Here is a 20,662-nt window from a genome sequence, read left to right as displayed (position 1 = left end):
TATTTGCTTGTATTGATGGAGGAGCCAGCGCCTCAGGCTGTTTGAAGTAATAAATAATCTGAACCTGAGAACCACATTTTCAATCGGCACATGGTGGAGTCTTTATTATCTGAAGTAATACCAGTTGTTAATAGAGGTAAAACGAAGTCAATGCGAATTTTATAGTGATCAAAATTGTAGCCAAGTGAAATGCAGTGAGGTGCAACAATGTCATCTGGAAGATTTACACCCACTGAAAAACATACACACAATACTGCCACAGTGATTTCTTCCACCATGCTCAGTGTGCTCACAGTATACATTTTAAACAAGTCATCTTATAGGGTGATTTGCATTTAGCTATGGTATATAGTCTGACAGACTGGACTGTTGTCTTTATTTTCAGCTCACTATCAGTTACATCGAGACGTTAATGGTGACTGAAGATCGACAGAAACAGCTGGAGGAGCAGTATCATTTTATCTGCCACTGCCAGCGCTGTGACTCTCAGGACAAAGTAAGACACACACTTTAAATGTTCACATTCACATTTTGTAATCTTACAAATGCTGGTTGTTCCCAAACACATACACAGCACGAAGTATTACCACTGAACATTGTTACTGAATTTCAATGCTCAGTGCCTCTGAAATTATATTAATAATGTTCACATTTATTGGTCAGATTTGGAATCTGTCTGTTCAACAGTGAACAGGATTTGTTCAGTGATGGATGGATGTTTGTTGGGTCTTATCAGCTGGATGGTTGAAAAGTTTTGTCCTGGTTATTTGTCAGTTTCTGCTCCGGTGAACCAATCAGGTCAGACTTGCTCCTGATTGGTCAAAAAAGGAAATCGCTGATGTCGGCAAATCCCCAAATTCCAAACAGCTCGTTTTAGGTCAGGATTTTACATTCACAAGCACTACTAAGTACAGGTTTTGTCATAAAATATCACATTTTGTGGGCTGGGAGGAAAGCCAAAGACCCACAATTTTTACTAAAAGACTTAATAAAGGGATTCTTGCATAATATGGGACCTTTAAATAACCTACAAACATATTACCATTCTTCTTCTTGAGTAAGATCCAGAGAAACGTATCTTTCACCAGATTAGTCATTCACACACACACACACACACACTGTGTCTCTTACACACATACAGCAAACAACACACACTTCTGCTGTGTCGCTCCTGGCCCAGACAGTGCATCTGTGCGTAACGTGTAGCAGTGTATCCTTTCCTGTCCTCTCCTCCTCCTTTTCCTCCCTCCTTCACTCTGCCTTATCTCCTGCTTTCCTCCTCTTCCTCTCTGTCACTCTGTCATGCTCCACCTCCTCACACCTCCCTCTCTCTGTCTCTCTGCCCTCGTCTCCCTCCATGACCACCTGCTGAAAAATGAGAAATATTATCTTGTCTTTCAGCTGCTGTTTGCTTTTCCATCCATCTTCATCCCCTCGGTCCTTCTGTCTCGCCGTCTCTCCCTCGTTTTGTCACACTGTAACTTTTCATTTCTATCTTTCTCTTCCCCCCTTGAGTTTTCCCAGCTTTCCCTCCTGTCTCTCGCTTTGTTGTCACTACGGCATACATGACACGTTGGTCTGACTCTTCAATAACTCGGCAGAGCTCAAGTGTTTGTGGGAGTGTGTTGTAGGACAGAGAGGGTGAGATGAGCACTCAGTTTGATCTTTGGAACAATGCATCATTTTATTCAGCCTACCTTTGATCAGCACACACAGAGCCGGCCCTAGTTGTTATGAGGCCCTAAGCAAATTTTATTTGGGGGCCCCCTTCCACTGGAGCACAGACTACTGTTAATGAATGCTCTATCATTCACACGTGGTTATCGTTCACCGACAAAAAATCTCTCACATCCACTATAAACTACACCATATCTCTTCAACATACGTTAAGCACTCTTAATTTTTAGGCCTTTGTTTGAGATGTGGTCTTGTATTAATTTGCACCTTAAAAAAAAAAACCATAAAAGACAGGATGCTCTACAGGAAGTGTGTGATGGAGTAGGGATGGAACGTTTCACAAAATCCACTGTTCAGTTTTCATCATGGTTTTGTGGTCGCGGTGTTGGGTTAGGTTTGGTGTTGTTTTTAACACCCCAGATTACCATATTCCCAAATAATCTAGTGTTAACAGATTATTTTTCAGTTCAGTCATGTCATGTATCATCATGAAAAACCTGAAAGAATGAGGCTGTTTTCCATTCCAAACATCATTAAAGCTGAGGGATACATTGCTAATTTCAACATGCCAGCTCCTCAGTAAGGAAACTCACTGTCATCTGTCCCAGAAGTCACCAAAAGTCACGAAACGACACTGCTTTTTAATTTGCATAATAATCCATTTACATGTGATTGACATGGACTCCCAAGGAGAGAGAAATAAGGTGGGAAAGACAGAAAGCAGGTAAAACACAACTTCATAAATGTTTAGAACTACAGATTAACTTTCTTCTGTCTATTCTTTTTTTTTAATGTCTAAATATCAACCCTCAGCCTTTATCTGGGCTGGGGACCAGCAGAAGTGACCACAATAAGACACACACCTGCGTGATTCATGTGAAAGCAGTTGTCTGCTCTGGAGCAGCAGGAGGAGGCTGCTGTGAGTGAGGAGGACTGTCTGTCTGTGTTTGGATAGGGGAGGGACTCACACACGCTGACCATTGAGTTGTCATATATTAAAAAAAATCTCTAGAGGGGTCTGAAAAGTCATTAAACGTTGCAACAAAGTTTCTAAGTTGGCAGCACTCAGTCGCGGTTTTACCCTCCACTTTCTTACCCCAGTCATCGGAGCTCACACTGAATCTAAATAGCTCCATGACAGCAGAACGACTCAACGCCACAGGTACACCCTCTTACTGTGTCTCCTCTGTTCGTCATTTAAACAACACACACGCCTCATCACTAAGTGTCCCACTGTATTCCTTTGCCTCGAGTTGCGCATGCGTATAATTAGAGCTACATAGTCTCTTCAAACTGAGTAGTAAAACGAAAAAAGAAAAGCATGAACCGAACGGAGCACACGCGCCCCGAACCGTTTGGTTCTTTTTCATAAACTGTTCCATGATCCAGAAACAGGTTGTTTGCATCCCTATCCGTGTCTCCAGCCGATGATGGCAGGCGGCTCAGTTGTGACCCACAGTTGTTGAAGCTGCAGATGACTGTTGACATCAAATTCAGGAGATGATGTTTTTGTGTTCTTTTGTGTCTGCACTTGAGTGTGTGTTGTGTTGTGAGTGTACACAGTAAGAAGAATAAAAGACAAGAAAAATGTTTGATAAAGTCAGTAGGCTGAAAAAAACTGTAAAACCTCAGACTGGACTTTTGTAAGTCTGGGATAAGTAATGTTGTCTCATTCAGACCTGTTTAGTTTTGATTTGTGTAGTGTGTGTGTGTGTGTGTGTGCGGTGTGTGTGTGTGTGTGTGTGTGTGTGTGTGTGTGTGTGTGTGTGTGTGTGTCTCCGTGTTGTATGGATGAACATGATGTTGATGCTCTCATTCAGATCTATCCTCTCCTTTTCCCCAGGACGGTCTCATGCTGTCAGGGGAGAAATCAGCATGGCAGCAGCTGAAGGAGGCTCTTCCTGAGCTGGAAAAACTGAAAGCAGAGTCGAGTATCCTTTACTCCCTGGTCGACTAAAGCCACTTCCCTTCATACGCTGTTTCATGCAGTAAAACAAGTCGACACCTCTGCACACTCTTCTTTTTAGCTCTTGATATCCAGCACACTTTTATCCCATCAGAATGTAATAAACACACAGATGCATGAGTCAGCAGAGTCAGTGAGGAGGTTTCTGTTAGCGGATATTGCACGTGTGGAGCCAAAGGGTAAAAACATCAAAACAGATAATCTTAAGTGGTTATGTGTTGAAGGTGTGCTTGAGTGATGCTCTGGCAGATTTAAGGAGATCACTCTCCACAGTCATGTGCAGAAGTAGGAGTGCTCCTATTCAGAGGTCAGCTTAGCTCTGAGAGGCAGTGCAGGCCTGATTTATGAAGACTCAAAGTAAATGACTTTAAGTCTTCATAACCATCCATATAAGAAAAAGTGCAGGCAGGCAAGGCCGGTTTATTTATCTTGCAAATTTTAGCAAGGCAATTCAAAGTGCTTTACAGAGAAAACATATTAAAAGAAAACAATTAAAATTCAATTAAAAAGCAGATAAAAAATAATAAGACACAATAAAACAAAATAAAATCCTGAAAAAAAGGTTAAAACAGATTTTACGATATGAGCATAAAAGTCACAGTGCAGAGCTGCAGAGTTGTGCGGTTAAAAATGATATTAAAATGATTTGTTTGAATGCTCTAATTACAGGAAGCTATAAACAGTGAGTATTCAACCTGGATTCAAAGGAGCAGAGAGTTTCAGCAGACCTGATATTTTCTGGCAGTTTGTTCCAAATATTTGGAGCATAGAAGCTAAATGCTGCTCCTCTATGTTTGGTTCTGACTCTGGGGACTGAAAGCAGACCTGATCCAGAAGACCTAAGTGGTCTTGATGGTTCATACTGGATTAAAAGATTATTGATATAGTTTGGCCCTAATCCATTCAGAGCTTTGTAAACCAGCCGGAGTATTTTAAAATCTATCCTCTGACAAACAGGGAACTAGTGTAAAGACCTTAGAACTGGACTGATGTGATCCATTTTCTTGGTCTTAGTGAAGACTCGAGCAGCAGCGTTCAAGAGATAAATATGTTTCCAGAACAGATCCTGTGATAAAGACTCTTTAAGTTTGGAAAACACTTTTAACTCATCATGAAAAGTTGTTTGTAGATTAAATGTTGCTGTTTCAAATTTTCTCTTTTTTTGTCATTCAGTATGAAATCCTCTTTTCCTTAAGCAACCCTCCAGATTGGGAAGCTCTGCTGCAGAGCTGTACTCGTCTGTTATCACCGGCTGGAGGTGACGTGCCTGATGAAAATCTGTATAAGCTCAGACTGACAGACATGGCTTTAGACGCCTCTGTTCAGCTGGGACTCTGGGAGGAGGCTCTGAGATATGGCCAGAAAACACTTCCAGTTTACAGGTGAGTCAGTGTGTGTGAGGGATAGATAAGAAGGACATGACATAAATTATATGTCAGTAAACAAAACGTCTTAATGTGGTAAATATTCTCAGACTGAGGAGCCCTTTTCTTTTTTCTCATTCTCATTTGGACATCAATGTGAAAAAAGGAAAAAAGTGAACTTATCATGAGTGCATGTGAAGTGCAGCTTCTGTAGCTGAGGCAGACTTGCTTGACTTTCTTTCCCTATATGGATTTTCACTTCAAAGTTATTACTTTAGAGATTTGAGCTGCTACTCAAGGCTGATGCCTTCATAGTCGTCAAAACACTTCCAGACAGAATTTTTGTTATTTAAGACAAAAACTCATTGTTTTCAGCGCTCTGAAGGAAAGCTAGAGATTGTCAGACAGATTACCTGCAGAGAAACAGCAGGGGCAAAGCAAGGGTAGCATGTGAAGGGAAGAAACTCAGTGTATCAGTGTGATCAGGAGAGATATCCAAGAGTGGATTCTGTGCTTGTTTTAAAGTTTGAACTCGAGAATGAACTCTGAAAGCAGAGACCGAGTTTGAAAGTTATCACTGAGGAGATTTCACAAGGCACAGAGTTAGACTCTTTGACCTGAGACAAGGATTGTGTCTTCTGTTACCCCTGCAGAGGCAAATTCAGCTCAGTAAAGAACTGATAAGAGCTAAAGAGGGAAAAGACCAAAAGGGAACTTCAGGGTTCATCTTTTGCATCAACATTTGATGGTAGTGAAACCTTTACTTAACTAAAATAGTTCATGTGCTGTGCAACAGAAAGCACAGAGCAGCACCGATATTATGTGAAATTAAAAAGATGAGTCAACTTGATAAATTACAAGGAAGAGTCCAGATGAGAGTAACGCTGCATGATTTGGCAACAGGATTGAAGCTCACAGAGATGCCCTGCAGAAAAAATCACTTCAGGAATAGCGAGTTATAAAAACGATCCACGCCTCATACAGTGTGTGCCGAGAGAAATTAGCTGTTTAGACCCAAACAGTTTTATAAACCAGGCTGTAAACATGTTTATTTATACTGTAAAAATCATACTTTTTTTCCTTGGTGTGTAAATAGTGTTCCTACAGCCAGCTTCAATAAGACACTTGAAGACACTTTTTCTCACCTTCACATAGGCTCTTTTTTTTGTTTTTTGACCAGAGGTAAAAAAAAGAAAGGAGAGGTCGAAAATGAAGGATGATTTACACCATTTACTCAGAGCTGATGTCATGAGGCTCAAGGAACCTGTGCGGCTGCTGACCAGGGCCCTTATGCATGCCCAGTTACAACACACATGTGATCTTAAGTTGTAACGTATTGTTATGGAACGGCCTGTATGGCCGTGGCGTTAGCAGCATGCACAATTGCCAATTGGGTCATTGTGTCCAGGGAACCTCCCAGAAGACCCCTATCCAACAAATTTAAACTGTGAATGCTTACCTATGCATAAACATCAATAAACATGGTGAGCAGTAACAGTGTGACAGAGAGGAAATCAAGAAAAAAGCATTTTTCAACAGAAAAAAATTGACATTTTATCACAAGAGTATACATGTACTAACAGATGTTACCAGCTCGTCAATCAGATAAACAAAGAGAAAGAGAAATTTTGGCTTAAGATCGTGAACAAAGTAAATGCATGTGATGTTTCCTCAAAAATAAAATAAGCCTTATGAAAGTTTTTTTGTAGAACAAGCGCCGCAGCAATGTCCCAGTTACTCCATGAATAACTCTACAAGCAGATGTTTGATGAACTCCAACATTTCATTCTTACTTTTCCAAAGGATTTTTTAAATCCCTAAATATCTGTGGTCTTTGCATATTATGTCTTAGACGGTAACCCATGGGCATGGTTTCCACCATCTCTTAAACAGTCCAACAGGTGTGGTGATCCTGCCGTTAGCACCTGTAATCGTGGGGTCTCTGCCAGAACATTAATGCTCTGTTGAGGCGTCAACCTGGCTCATGATAACTGCTAATTGATTTTTTTTACCATTAGTACAATTAGTCATTGCTAATGGCTGCACGTGCATACAGGTCCAGTCCTACAAGAGCTGATCCTGCTCACCTAACAGAAAGCATCTCCAAATAATCTGTAACAAGAATCTTTACATTATGTTTTTTCTCACCTAACAATTCTTGTTTTTTTTTTACTCATCTACACACGTATGTCCTCGCATCTGTAAAAGCAACGTCATACCTGGCATCCATCTCCCCATTTCCTGTTGAGTATAAGACTTACACTCACTGGCCACTTTATTAGGTACACCTTGCTAGTACCGGGTTGGACCCCTTTTTGCCTTCAGAACTGCCTTAATCCTCTGTGGCATAGATTCAACAAGGTCCTGGAAACATTCCTCAGAGAGTTTGCTCCATATTGACATGATAGCATCACGCAGTTGCTGCAGATTTGTCGGCTGAACATCCATGATGAGAATCTCCCGTTCCACCACATCCCAAAGGTGCTCTATTGGATTGAGATCTGGGGACTGTGGAGGACATTTGAGTACAGGGAACTCATTGTCATGTTGAAGAAACCAGTCTGAGATGATTCCAGCTTTATGACATGGAGCGTTATCCTGCTGGAAGTAGCCATCAGAAGATGAGTACACTGTGCACATAAAGAGATGGACATGGTCAGCAACAATACTCAGGTAGGCTGTGGACTTTAAACCATGCTCAGTTGGTACTAAGGGGCCCAAAGTGAGCCAAGAAAATATTCCCCACACCATTACACCACCAGCAGCAGCCTGAACTGTTGATACAAGGCAGGATGAATCCATGCTTTCATGTTGTTGATGCCAAATTCTGACTCTACCATCTGAATGTGGAGCAGAAATCCAGACTCATCAGACCACGCAACACTTTTCCAATCTTCTATTGTCCAGTTTTAGTGAGCCTGTGTGAATTGTAGCCTCAGTTTCTTGTTCCTAGCTGACAGGAGGGTCACCCGGTGTGGTCTTCTGCTGCTGTAGCCCATCTGCCTCAAGGTTGGACGTGTTGTGCGTTCAGAGATGCTCTTCTGCAGACCTCTGTTGTGACCAGTGGTTATTTGAGTTACTGTTGTCTTTCTATCAGCTCCAACCAGTCTGTCCATTCTCCTCTGATCTCTGGCATCAACAAGACATTTTGACCTACAGAACTGCTGCTCACTGGATATTTTCTCTTTCTGGGACCATTCTCTGTAAACCCTAGAGATGGTTGTGGGTTAAAATCCCAGTAGATCAGCAGTTTCTGAAATACTCAGACCAACAACCATGCCACATTCAAAGTCCCTTAAATCACCTTTCTTCCCCATTGTGATGCTCAGTTTGACCTGCAGCAGATCGTCTTGACCATGTCTACATGTCTAAATGCAATCGCTGATTAGAAATTTGTGTTAACGAGGGGTTGGACAGGTGTGGATGAGTGTAGATGAAGTTATAACCATACCAAGACAATGGGCAGCGTCAGCCAGATTACAGTAAAACACATCAGAGCCTTTGACTTTGAATCTGGATGAGGAACTCAAACTCTCCTTGCGTCTGTTTTCTGAAGTGAGTTACTCTTGAACTCACACCTTATTCTTTTCCACTTATGTTTGTATGACTGTATAAGGCTTATCGATCTGGTGTGAAGGGCAGAGCTCCAGAGACAGAGCTGTGTTCCTTCTGTCCCACACACACACACACACACACACACACACACACACACACACACACACACACACACACACACACACAACATCATATCCACAGGAGAGAAACAGTAATGCAGCCTATCAATAAATAAGCAGACACAGAGAGCAGAAAGAGAGGGATGGTGATGGTGAGATGGTGATGGTGAGATGGGTGTCAGCTGAAAAGAGTGAGTGCGTCTCCAGGAAGCAGAGGGGGAGCCATTTGAGGGATGACTGCAGGGGCTTAGGGAGGAGCAGGAGCAGAGAGAAGGGTTAGGGGAGGATGGAGGTGAAAAATGGGAGAGTCCGAGATGTGAGGAACAATCAGAGATCTGACAGAGAAAAGGAGAGAGAAGTGAAGCTGGCAGGAAGGGAAACAGAAGTGACAGAATCACAAGGTTAAAAGTGTGGTTTGGAGTGAGGAAACAGGAAAAACTGGAGGTCTAAAATGAAAAAAATTGGAAAGAGACGTAGAGGGAGGGATGTGAGGAAGGGAGGCATCGATAAAAGAAGAAGAATGAAAGAGAGTGTGGGTGGAGGATCCTCCATATTCATCTCCTATCTTCCTCTGGGCTCTTCAGATTGCAGAGGAGAAGAAAGATAGCTGCAGGAGCTCTTCATCTCTTTCTCATGTCCTTCCCCTGATTCTGTATTCCTTTCTTCTCCCTCCGTCTCTGCTTTCCAGTCCTCTTCTCCTCTGTTTTGGATGTATAGCGGGGTTTTCGTCTTTGCTCTGTCAGTGCATAATGCACATCGACTGCAGGCTGTGCTCGGCAGGTTTATTGAAAGTCTCCACGCTGCAAATGTTTTCCTGCTGCAGACATGCTCACACACATTCATGAATATGTGAATGAATGCACTTTCACGTATTCCTGAAAAACAGCTCCTCAGAGACACTAGTGTATCAACAAGTGTAGTCTGTGGTGGCTCACGGATTAAAACTTTTCACGAGTAAAAACAGATATTCTGATGCATTTTTGTCCTTGCACTGATTTTTTTTCACCCAAAAAAGGGAGGTTTGACATCCCATTTAAATTTGCAGAGCAGCACAAACAGAGACTAACAACTCAACGTTTTTCAACAATGTACAGCTTCCTTCATTCACTCTGAGTAATGAGCAAGGACTCCTCTTTTTGTGTAGAGAAGTCTGTGAGAAATGAGATTTCTGCCTCAGCGGTGGCTTTAAGAGTGCAGCTAAGTGCTCCCACGTCGTCAATCTCCTAAAACAAGCAGTAACAAAGAAAAAGGAGAAATGATTTTAGGCAATTCAGTGACTACACAAGAAAAAGATGAACTGTGAGAAGAAGGCACGGCTTCTTTTTAATTAATATATATTTCCAAAGAGATGTTTGGAAAAGCACAAACTGATGAACGGTAATGAAGTTATTGTTGGCCAAGGTCTGGTTGCATTAGTGTTTGTTTACTTAGTTTCTATTTTACCACATTTTCACTGTTGACAAGTACCTCTTCAATCCTGAAACCCTCAAACAACACTTTAAAAATCTATCCCTTCACTTTATAATGCATGAAACGAAATGAATGATGAGGACAAAATCCTACAGACAGAGAGAGAAACAGATGTGCCTGTTTTTGTGTGATTGCTTGAACTTATAGAGTATTTGCACCGACATAACAGTTTGGGTCATTACCAGGATGTCCGGCAACATTTGAGGTCCACAACTGTGAACATTAGAGGTGGGAAGAAAAAGTGATGCATCGTAGTTGAGGGATTTTTTTTGTTTCACAAATTTAAATCATTTTTTAAAAAAACAACATTTTTTTCATAATCAACCTTAAATCCATCATTTTAGTGTTTATTTATAAGCTGATTTGGAAAAAAAGCCACCACTTTTCTCCAGGAGAGGGCAAATCCTAAAAACTGACTCACATGTGATGTGCATTTTTGGAACAAGATAGAAGAGATAGAAGTGTGCCGTAAAATATGATTTTAAGATGTCTTTTTGGCCAACAAGTGTGGAAAAACGCACAGAGCACAGTAAAACTTAACATGAAGGACTCGAACAGCAAGGAAAAGAGACGTATTTTGAAAAATTACTCAAATAAGCAGGAACGACGGGAGAGGGGGTGTGCAGAATAAATCATGTTCTTTTGGGAGAGGCTCACTTTAAGCCCCTGAAAGGCTCTGAGTTTTACTTATGTACTATTTATTGCTGTGAATTACCTCTCACTCAAAGCAATCAAGATAAACAAAAGTAAGAAAGTGTATAGAAAGTGCAAAAATGTCCATAAGAAAATAGATGATGACAGCTTGTCCATCATTCTCCAGTTCAGCCAGCCTCCACCTCCACAGGGTCCAGGACTGAGCTTCTTCAGCAGTCTGTTCAGTCTCTGTCTCCTAGATCCTGTATGCTCACAGCAGGTGGAGCTCTTCCAATGTGGCGTTGGTGTCTGGTGTTAGCTCCGTTAGCCATGTCTGTAAATAGCATTATGCTACTCTGCCCTCTGGTATTCTCTCTGTTGCTGGGTTAGCACAGCTAGTTCGTTCATCTTATTGGAGATAGATCTTATGTTCCCAATAACGATGGATGGAAGGACAGGTCCATGTCATCACTTCTTTGCTCACACCTGAGAACCAGCACGTCGTCCTCACCTCCTTCTCCTCATCTTGTGGGAAGACATCAGGCCTTGCACCAGTTAGCATTGACATGCTACAGGCTGCTAACAGCTGAGTTCACATGTAAACAATGTGGTCATGGTTACATGTTGGATCTCCAGACAAACACAGGAGAAAAAGTAGCAAAAACATCACTGAAGACACAAAAAGATTGGTGTCTATGACCAACAAATGAGCCATACAAAGTAATCATCCACTCTGAATACAAAGATGACAAAATATACTCTATCACTATATATTTACTTTTAGTATAGAGTGATTTTAAGATGGTATGGAGAGAGAACATGCTGTGAACAGACTCAAATGTCCTATAGATTATTGCCTTGGAAATCCTGATGTAGCTTAGCTGGCCATAATGTCCTCTGTTCTTTGGACAATTATTTGCACTCTTCAACCCGATTCCTGATCATTTTTGGTCTTTAAAAGTAGATGAGATGTTTTTCTTGGTGCGACTGATTAGTGCGGCAGTTATTTACCATGTTGTGCCACAATAATCCTATATACCAGCGAACTCAATTCTGCTTGAGTTGATGACGTGATGTGAAGAGAGGGGTGTTAAGTTCGGAGGAGACAGATGCACACGTTTCAGAATGTGTAAATTTACTCTTCTGCTTTTTAAAGGAGGATGTTCGTATCAAAACAAAATAACGGTGGCACACAGTTTTTAAAGAGATAAAATTTAAATGTAACAACAATCTGGTGCTATGACCCTTATTTTCAAACCCTATGACTGACTTTTTGGGAGTGAGTGTCTCTTGGATAAAAAGAAGTGTGTACGGTTTATATTGCCTTCACTCATTAAGCTGCTCTTTGGTCCTGGTTAGGACATTTCTCAACTGAAGAGTGCAGAAGTCAGTCATTTATTGAAAATGTTAAAAAAAACTTATATGATTTACTCCTGAATGATAAATCTAGACCTGTGTACCGAGTGGGGGGATGCTCCTCTCTGACTGAAGTGCTCAGAGCTCTTTGACATTTGCAGCCTCAAATGAAAGGTCGACAGCAGGTGTTGCTCTGCTGTGAGTGAGCCATGAGCGTTGGGAGCCATTGTTAGTTACTGTGGTAAAATCAGAGACTCTCCTGTAAGGGTTTCTGAATGAGTCACAGCAACACAGGAAATTGAATTTCTGGGCGATGAAAGGTTGGTGTAACTGGTTAACCATCCTATCAAGAAATACACGGTTCTGCTGCTCTTAAATGAAGAGGTCACATCACTGGAGAATTGCTGTAAGAAAAAACAAAATACAATTAAGGAGAATACTTAAAGCTAATCTTTCCTCCATGTTTTCATTCCCTTTCTTTAGTTTTGCTGCTTAGTCAGATAATCCACGTCCCTGCTCTCCCACAGCAGGCTGTGGATCTTTCCTCCCAAACAAGAGCCTCATTAGTTCCACTGCATTTGCTTGAAAACGCTTCACTTTTCCACATCTATTAATTTCTCCATCCTGCACCTTCTCTTCCTTATAGCTGAGAGCTGTTTCTTTCTAACCAGCTGCATACAGCATCACCTTGTTTCTCTTCAGTTTGCTCTCCCAGAAACAAACAGGAGGGGAGGATTCATGAGGCAGCCTGTTAATGAAATGATTTTAATTGCTGTGTGCTTCTAAATGCAAAGAGGAAATATAATTGGAGTTTGGTGATGATGAGTGTGTTTGCTTGTCATGGCAGCTCGAATCACTGGCTTTCTAATTAAATCAGTTCTGTAACTTGTTGTTATCCATGGAGGACTAATGCTGTTGGTTTAGTCTTTGGGCTTTCTGTTTAATGATTTAATTTTAAACACTGAATTGGAGGCTGCCCTCTGTAATTGGAAGGCTAGCCGGTTCAGCTATGCTTGAAGGTACGAGCAAATGGGCCATTAGCACTGAGAGAGAAAAACTCTGCTGGATAATCATCTGAGGATCAAGAGTTAATTAACTTGGATTCCATATGCTTCAGAAAACAGATTGTTGTGTTAAATCATTGTTTGAAAACCTTAAACAGTAAAAAGCTGCAACAAAGAGACACTGTCAAAAGCAAAGGTGTTCACACGCAATGGAATAAGAGCATTCTTGGTTTGTGTTCACTTAGCAGAGGAGAGAAACACTTCAGGACGACTCCACCCTCAAACATTCATGCTGGATGCACATGTGTGTTTTTGTGTCTGTGTTTGTTTACGCCTCTGTTTGAGAGAAAGTTACTCAAACGTGGTAGTTTGGTAAGAAATTTTACAATGAGAGGAGTTTTTTTTTTTCTGCCTCTTCCAGCGATCATTTGAAGGGCCGTTTACCCAATGATGGTTTTATGATAAAACCCAAAAGTATCACTGCATTTTGGCCTCCCGTTTACACGGAAACAGTGTTTTAGCCGACCTGAAACAGAAACTTTTGAAAAAGGCAAGGCAAGGCAAGATTATTTATATAGCACATTTCAGCAAGGCAAAAAAGGCCTCCAGGGTGAATTTTGTCTGAAACGCTGCAGCCACCATTCCTGTGTAAGCAGCAAGCCAACGTTTTTGGTGGAAATGCTGACGTCACGCTGTGCTTTGCGCATGCGCATACAACAGTAAGAAAGCACTACTGCAAAAAATGGAAATCTAATCAAGTGTTTTTTTCTTATTTTCAGTAAAAAATGTCTTTTTAGACTTAAAGCAAGCCAAATTCACCTGACATGTCTAGAAAAATGTATTGTTTCAAGTTGTTTGAAGACAAAAATGAGGTCTGAGTTGCTTGAAACAAGTATAAAAAAATCTACCAATGGAACATGAGAAAAGTTTCTTGTGTCAAGACATTATTCTAGTTTCAAGCAAAATTTCCAGTAATTTTTTCTTGTTGCTTTGGTCAGGTGAATTTTGCTTGTTTTAAGTCTAAAAAGACATTTTCTACTGAAATTAAGACAGAAACACTTGATAAGATTTCCATTTTTTTTTCCAGTGTACAACTGCCTCGGACTATTACACTGTGCTTTTGTTGCTTAATCTGCTGAATCTGCCGACTGTTTTTTAACAAAATGTGCATCTGTTGCACCACTTCTGCAATCAGCATTTGCCAATTCAGCAGTTGAGTGACACGGCTCTATTTTGGTGGAGATCTACCAAAAGCTGCTTCAGGATAAGACAGTTATGACACCAACTACAGGCCTGACATGCTTACTACAGCGTTTTCAGTCCCTCAGCATTTCTGTGTAAATGCTGATTTTTTTCACTGTGTTTTTTGTGTTTTGGGGTGAAAAAATGTGTAAAATAGACACGCACTAATTGATTGGTGCCGATTTCCTTAATTTTGGGGGATTGCTGATCGGCCCATCTGTACATATGAAACTGATCTTATATACCTCCAGGAAGGTCTGACAGCCAGCCATTGTTGCTTTTTGCTCTGAGACCTAAAACTCAGGACATTTTATTGGTTGTTTAAGTTAAAAAATAAATATTTTTATTGTTTCACAGGTACTGTTCAGAGATTATCAGTAAAATAAGATTGGAACATTGAACGTATGTGCTGTCAGTTATGAAAAATAAAAAGTAAACATTGGTATCGGCCCAAATTGGTAATGGCAGATAAGGCTTTTTAAAGATTGGTGATTGGCCAGAAAATTGTGATTGGTGCACCCCTAGTGTAAAATGTTATAATATGTGTGGAAACAGAGAAAATAAACCATAAACTGAGGGATGCCAAAAGAGGACAGTGGAGTGTGAGAGAAGGAGAGGAATCAATGGAGTGCAGCGGAGGGAAGAAGAAACTAACCGACAGCATCACCTTTAATCCCTGCAGCTACTGGGGCAAAAAGCACAAACACAAACAGGTGGAAGCAGAGCAGAAGAGAAATGGGAAAAAGGAAGAAGAGATTAGAGGAGAGAGATGGGAAGAAAAGGAGATAAATGGCACGCCAGGTAAAAAAGAAATTCAGTGTTTTTCAGCAACAAAGCTGCTCCCTAAAACTCTCTCTGTTCCTTAAAAGGAGGAGGGATGTCTCTGTGTCACATCTATGTGTTTGAACTGCCTCATCTTTATACAGCGTATGTGTTAACACAGAGGTCACTGAGCATCAGTGTGTGTCTGCATGTGTGCAGATGACTATTATACTTAATTGTGGCTGCTTTTGACAAAAACACTTTAAACTTGCTGTTCAGATTCAACACAGAAAGACTTTGTTTCCACTGAGAGTGTGGAGTATTTTGGGAGGGAGCTTCTTTGTGCCAAGATTATCGATCTGGCTGATCAGGACTCCAGCTCGTTCTCCATGGATACCCAACACTGATCAAAACCTTGAAATCTAGAGCTGCCGAGCAACTGGCTCTCAGTTTTATTTTCCTGCTAGCTGGCAGCGTGCTTGCTAAAAACAATATATTCATGCATAAATAAAGAAAACGGCACTGATACTCTGCGTATGCCTTTGTGTCTGAGTGTGTATACTCAGGCGCTTTTGTGCAAGCAGCACTTTACATGTTAGTTGTTCAATATAGATATGTATGACTGTCTTTCTGCTCGCTTGTTTTTCTGGTTATCAGGGGAATATCTGTGCAGTGTTTGCCTTAAACAGTCAAACTTGAAATGGATTGAAAGGAAGGGCAGGAATAATGTGTGGAAATAAAATCTTAGACACACAAGCATGTAAGATGCACACCTGTAGACACACACCCACATGTTGAGGCAGGTATATTTAGACAACAAAACGGGAAACATGAATAATGCAGGACAGCACGTGTGAAATAGAAAAAAAAATACACAGATTTATTTTTCTCCTCTCACTCACACACTTACAGTGGGGAAAATAAGTATTGAACACGTCAACTTTTTTCTCATCACATTTATTTCCAAAGCTGCAATTCAAACGAAATTTCTACCAGACATTGGTATCAACTCAAATAATCCATACATGAAAAGAAATTGTGACATTCAAGTCCATAAATAATGATTATGTGGAATTAAGTACAATAACACATGCAAAAAGTATTGAACGCACCATGGAAAGGCTGTATACTTTGGCAAGGAGATACACCATACCACCTGAAATCTGTCAGTAATTATTACTTGAACTTCCAATTAGTGCAAACCAACATCAGCTGGGCTAGAGCAAATTGATGGTCCAATAAAAAAGGTCGTTTTTTCACCAAGCAGTTAAATACCACACACCTCATGATGGTTAAAGGCAAAGAGCTCTCTGAAGACATTCACAACCTGATTGTTGCTCAGCATCAGAATGGAACTGGTTACAGACTTATATCAAAGCACCTGAATATTCCAGTCAGCACCGTTTGGGCCATTATTCACAAGTGGAAGAGGCACCACCTTACCATCAACAGGCCACGCACAGGAGCTCCTTGCAAGATTTCTGACCAGGGAGTCAGAAAGATAGTCAGAAGAGTACTCAACGAGCCAAGGACCACCCTGAAAGTGCTCCAGAAAGACTTGGAGGCAGCAGGTACAATTGTTACAGAGAAAACAATAGGCAATGCACCCCACTGCCATGGCCTCTGTGGACACTCAGAGGCCATGGCACTCAGCAAGACTCGATTCCGTTGAAGCTCATTTAAAGTTTGCTAAACAGCATCTTGACAAGCCTGTAGAATACTGGGAGAATGTTGTCTGGTCAGATGAGACCAAAACTGATCTTTTTCGATTGTCATACTACGTGCCATGTTTGGAGGAGAAATGGCCCTGCACATCACCCCAAAAACACTATGCCAAGAGTGTCTGGTAGAAATGATGTTTGAATTGCATCTTTGGAAATAAATGTGATGAGAAAAACAGTTGACACATTCAATACTTATTTCCTTCACTGTATTCTCATAAGTAATTCAAAACGGTTTACACACTTTCCCTCATTCCCTAAAAGTCATCGTCTCATGGCTTCAGTGACTGGTCTTAAAAATTAACTGAGAGCACATTTCCAGTCCAAACTTCATCAGATGGTGAATTATTTTTTTTCATTTCTCAGCCTGCCTCAGAGTGGTCATACACCCATTTAAGCCGCACAGGTGTGTAGTCCACAGAATAAAAATCCCTTCTACTTAACCTGCCTTACTCCAAAACCTTTCCCCCCTCCTCGTTCTCATGTCCCGTGGAGTTCAAGGACAGCGCCTGTGGAGGTTCCCCTGTTTAACAAATGGTACCAGAGGAGCGTGCTCCAATTATCACGGCGTCACGCTGTGAGGCTTCTGTGGGAAATCTCATGCAAAGGTACAAGAAAAGAGCTGGAGGAGTTCTGTTGAGCCTCGTGAGTTTCACCAGGAATAATACTGAAGAGGGGAAAGCTGTTGTTGTGTATTCAGCAGGAAGTCGTGGTGGATCCTTTTAAAGGAGCTGGAAGAAAAAGGATTTCTGTGCTGCTGTGCCTGGCCTGTCAAGATCACAGAACCTCAGCATTGATCTTCAGTGTTTTTCACACCAACATGACTAGGAAGCTTATAAAGACACTCTGACAGAAACAGTAGTTTATCATGTATCTGTGTCCATGGGGCTTTGTAGACATCATCACTGAAGATGAAGTATTTTCAGTGCCTGGTTGAACTTCAGAAATGCAGCAAAAGCTTAAAAATGTGATTTAATTAGTTTAAAATGACACTTTTGTCATCAAAGCAACCATCAAGGCACAGTGTGTTCCAGGAGGATTGCAGAAACAGCACAAACGATTCAGAAACCATTATCTTTTACTCATGTCTCTAACCTTTTCCCCTTGTAAGAAAATACTACCCTGATCCACACCCAGTGCACGGGGTCCAGCTGATGAGGGTTGGAAAGCTGCAACATTACCTGGAACATCTTCAAGATGCACAGGACACCTTCACACAGGTAGGAGAGATAAACGTCTTACAAACTAAACCTGTTGCAGTGAAGTCACTGGTGACCATTTTTCTTTTTCCAGGCCTTTCAAATCATCAAGATCACCCACGGCGACGCTCACCCTCTGACGACGGAGTTATTGATGAAGCTGGAAGAGTTTCGCGCTGAACTGGCTCAACGCTCATCCAGTGAACACTGACACAAACACTAGACCAATGTCTGAATATGTCAGTCTTTATGTTGTTATTGTGTTTTTTTACCCGCATGATCATTTCTAAAAATAAAATATCTGGATAAAAATTATCTAAAAAGCTGTCATAAATACATGAAGAATAAATTTTAACTTCTGTCATATTTTTATTAGAACATTAATTTGTCTTTTCACTCTCTCAATGGAAAGGATTATACAAAGTTCTCTCAAAATTGTTTTTTGCAGGGAAAAAACTTTTTTTTATTTTTTTCTATAAATGAAATTTTAAAAACTAAATCAGTTGATGTTTATTTTAAATAATAATACAAAAATCTTAAGTTATTAATGTCACTGCTCATATTTTACAAGTATGCAATACTTAAAGCTAGAGGCTAGCTTTGCACTTAAGCATACTGATATGTGCCAATTTTCACAGTTTCATTCTTTTACATAGGGAAGTACATTTCTGCCACGACTGAAATAAAAAAAATCTCAACAGTATCACATTATAATGTGATAAGTTTTATGTTACAACATAAGTGCCACGTTGCAACATTATACTGAATTATCACATTATGACATATACCTTTATGTTAAACTTATATTGTTGAGTTGATTGAATTCTACTTTATGCTTGGGTTATTAAGACCAGAAGATTCTGCTGTTATTGGGCACTGTGGATAATATAATGATGTTCTACAGAAGTATAAATAAGTTTGGCTGTCTCAAGGTAGTTTCATTATACATGGACATTAAAGCTGGAAGAGGAATAGAAGGCTCCACAGATTCAAGCTGCACCAACGGCACCAAAAACTAGTCTCTTCATCACCATTAGGTTTTTTAATTTGTAGCGTGGAAGTACATTGGAGGCTCAAAATATGAATGGGAAACAGACACTTCTTGCAGGTGAACTCCGTCTTCATTAACTGGCCCCAGAGCGACTACTAACACACAAAAGCATTTGTCAGGTGACGACCTATCTGGGGTGTACTTCGCCTCTCACCCACTGACAGCTCTGAAAGGCTCTGTGACCCCAGCCATGTAAAATCTGTGCAGATCATGGATGGATGTTTGCATCCAAACCTTTGTTTAGTTGTTGGCAGTGTTTAAGTGTTTGCAATATGTTGATAAGGAGAGCTGAGCTCAGGTTAGATATCACTACAAGAACAAAAACCTTTTCTGATGGGAACACTGCGGAAACCAGTCTTATCAAAAACAACATGACCACAGCCAAAACACTGAGCTACATTTTGAGGACGTACTTTGGAAAACACGAGTTTAAACAATTGATCAGTTAAAAAAACACTCATTTCAAGCTCTGACCTGTGCCAATATATGAAGCTACGTACAAAGTTGGAGCTCCATTATGTTTGTATGTATTTGTGAGTATGTTCGAGAGAGGTTTCTATTTGTGTTTATTCAGCACATACCATCTAGATGAGTCATGTGTGTGCGTGTGTGCATACATGTGTTGTTGTTTTAGTAAAGTCAGGTAATCAAAACACCCGTTTTGCCCCCACACATATCCATCACACACACTTCCCTTGTTAATCTATGTTTTTGTGTTTCTCTCTGTCAGCGTGTGATTTTGTTCAAGTTAAGCTGTTTGGTGAGACCTCTACCTCTCTTACACACACACACACACACACACACACACACACACACACACACACACACACACACACACACACACACACACACACACATACACACATACACGCGCACCCACTCTAAAATACTCACATTCTTCCTTTTGTTAATCCTTAAAGATCCACCGTTTGCAAACTGATGACAGTGTATTCACTGTGAAAGACCATGTGTGTGTGAGTGTGTGTGTTTCTGCTTGGGTTTCAGCTTCTCTGACACTTTTCCTCTCTGGGAAAGTTAACATGTCAAATCACTGACTCCCACATCCATTCTGGATCCTACATCTGATCTGGATATGATTGAGAATCAAACAGCTTTATCATGGAGTGTTTTATCAACAAACACTGATCAACTTTTCAGTTCTGATGGTTTTTTTCCCAACATGGGTCTGGATCAGGAAGTATTTGTTGATTTGAGAAGAATGAAATAAATGTGCAGCCATGAAGACGGCATTGAACGTTGTGTTGTTTTCTCACCAAATGTGAATACTCGCCTAATTCGTGTGGACTATTTGATTAACTTTCTTAACTCGCTCCATTTGCCAGTGCCCAAACACACCACTCTTTTTTTTTGAAACACCACTTGAGTCTGATGTCATCAAAGCAGGCTGAGCTTTACTACAAGGATGAGGTTAAATTGGGCAGTGCTAACTCGGTTTTCAAATCTTGCCAGGTTATCAAACCTCCTCACTTCCTTTCCTCTAAGAGAAAACTTTTTTTTTAAATTTCTGGGTATTGTCTTAGAG

General features: G+C 40.7%; 1 protein-coding gene across 1 annotated transcript in view; it reads left to right on the top strand.

Annotated features, from left to right (window-relative positions):
* Window positions 1-18,510, top strand: part of smyd3 (SET and MYND domain containing 3) — a 111,511-nt gene extending 93,001 nt beyond the window's left edge. Inside the window, exons 8-12 of the mRNA XM_074667204.1 lie at window positions 386-496; window positions 3,521-3,608; window positions 4,851-5,025; window positions 17,981-18,089; window positions 18,163-18,510. Of these exons, the coding sequence (XP_074523305.1) occupies window positions 386-496; window positions 3,521-3,608; window positions 4,851-5,025; window positions 17,981-18,089; window positions 18,163-18,279 (600 nt within the window). The 3' untranslated portion in view covers window positions 18,280-18,510. The remainder of the gene's footprint in view (window positions 1-385; window positions 497-3,520; window positions 3,609-4,850; window positions 5,026-17,980; window positions 18,090-18,162) is intronic.
* The last annotated feature ends 2,152 nt before the right edge of the window (window positions 18,511-20,662 follow it).

The sequence above is a fragment of the Halichoeres trimaculatus genome, unplaced genomic scaffold (genome assembly GCF_033239565.1).
Source record: "Halichoeres trimaculatus isolate MK-OKI-2021-1 unplaced genomic scaffold, fHalTri1.1 fHalTri1_scaffold_3, whole genome shotgun sequence".
NCBI classification, from domain to species: Eukaryota; Metazoa; Chordata; class Actinopteri; order Labriformes; family Labridae; genus Halichoeres; species Halichoeres trimaculatus.
Note: the sequence above shows the minus strand (reverse complement) of the source record. Positions and strands in the feature narration are given on the sequence as shown.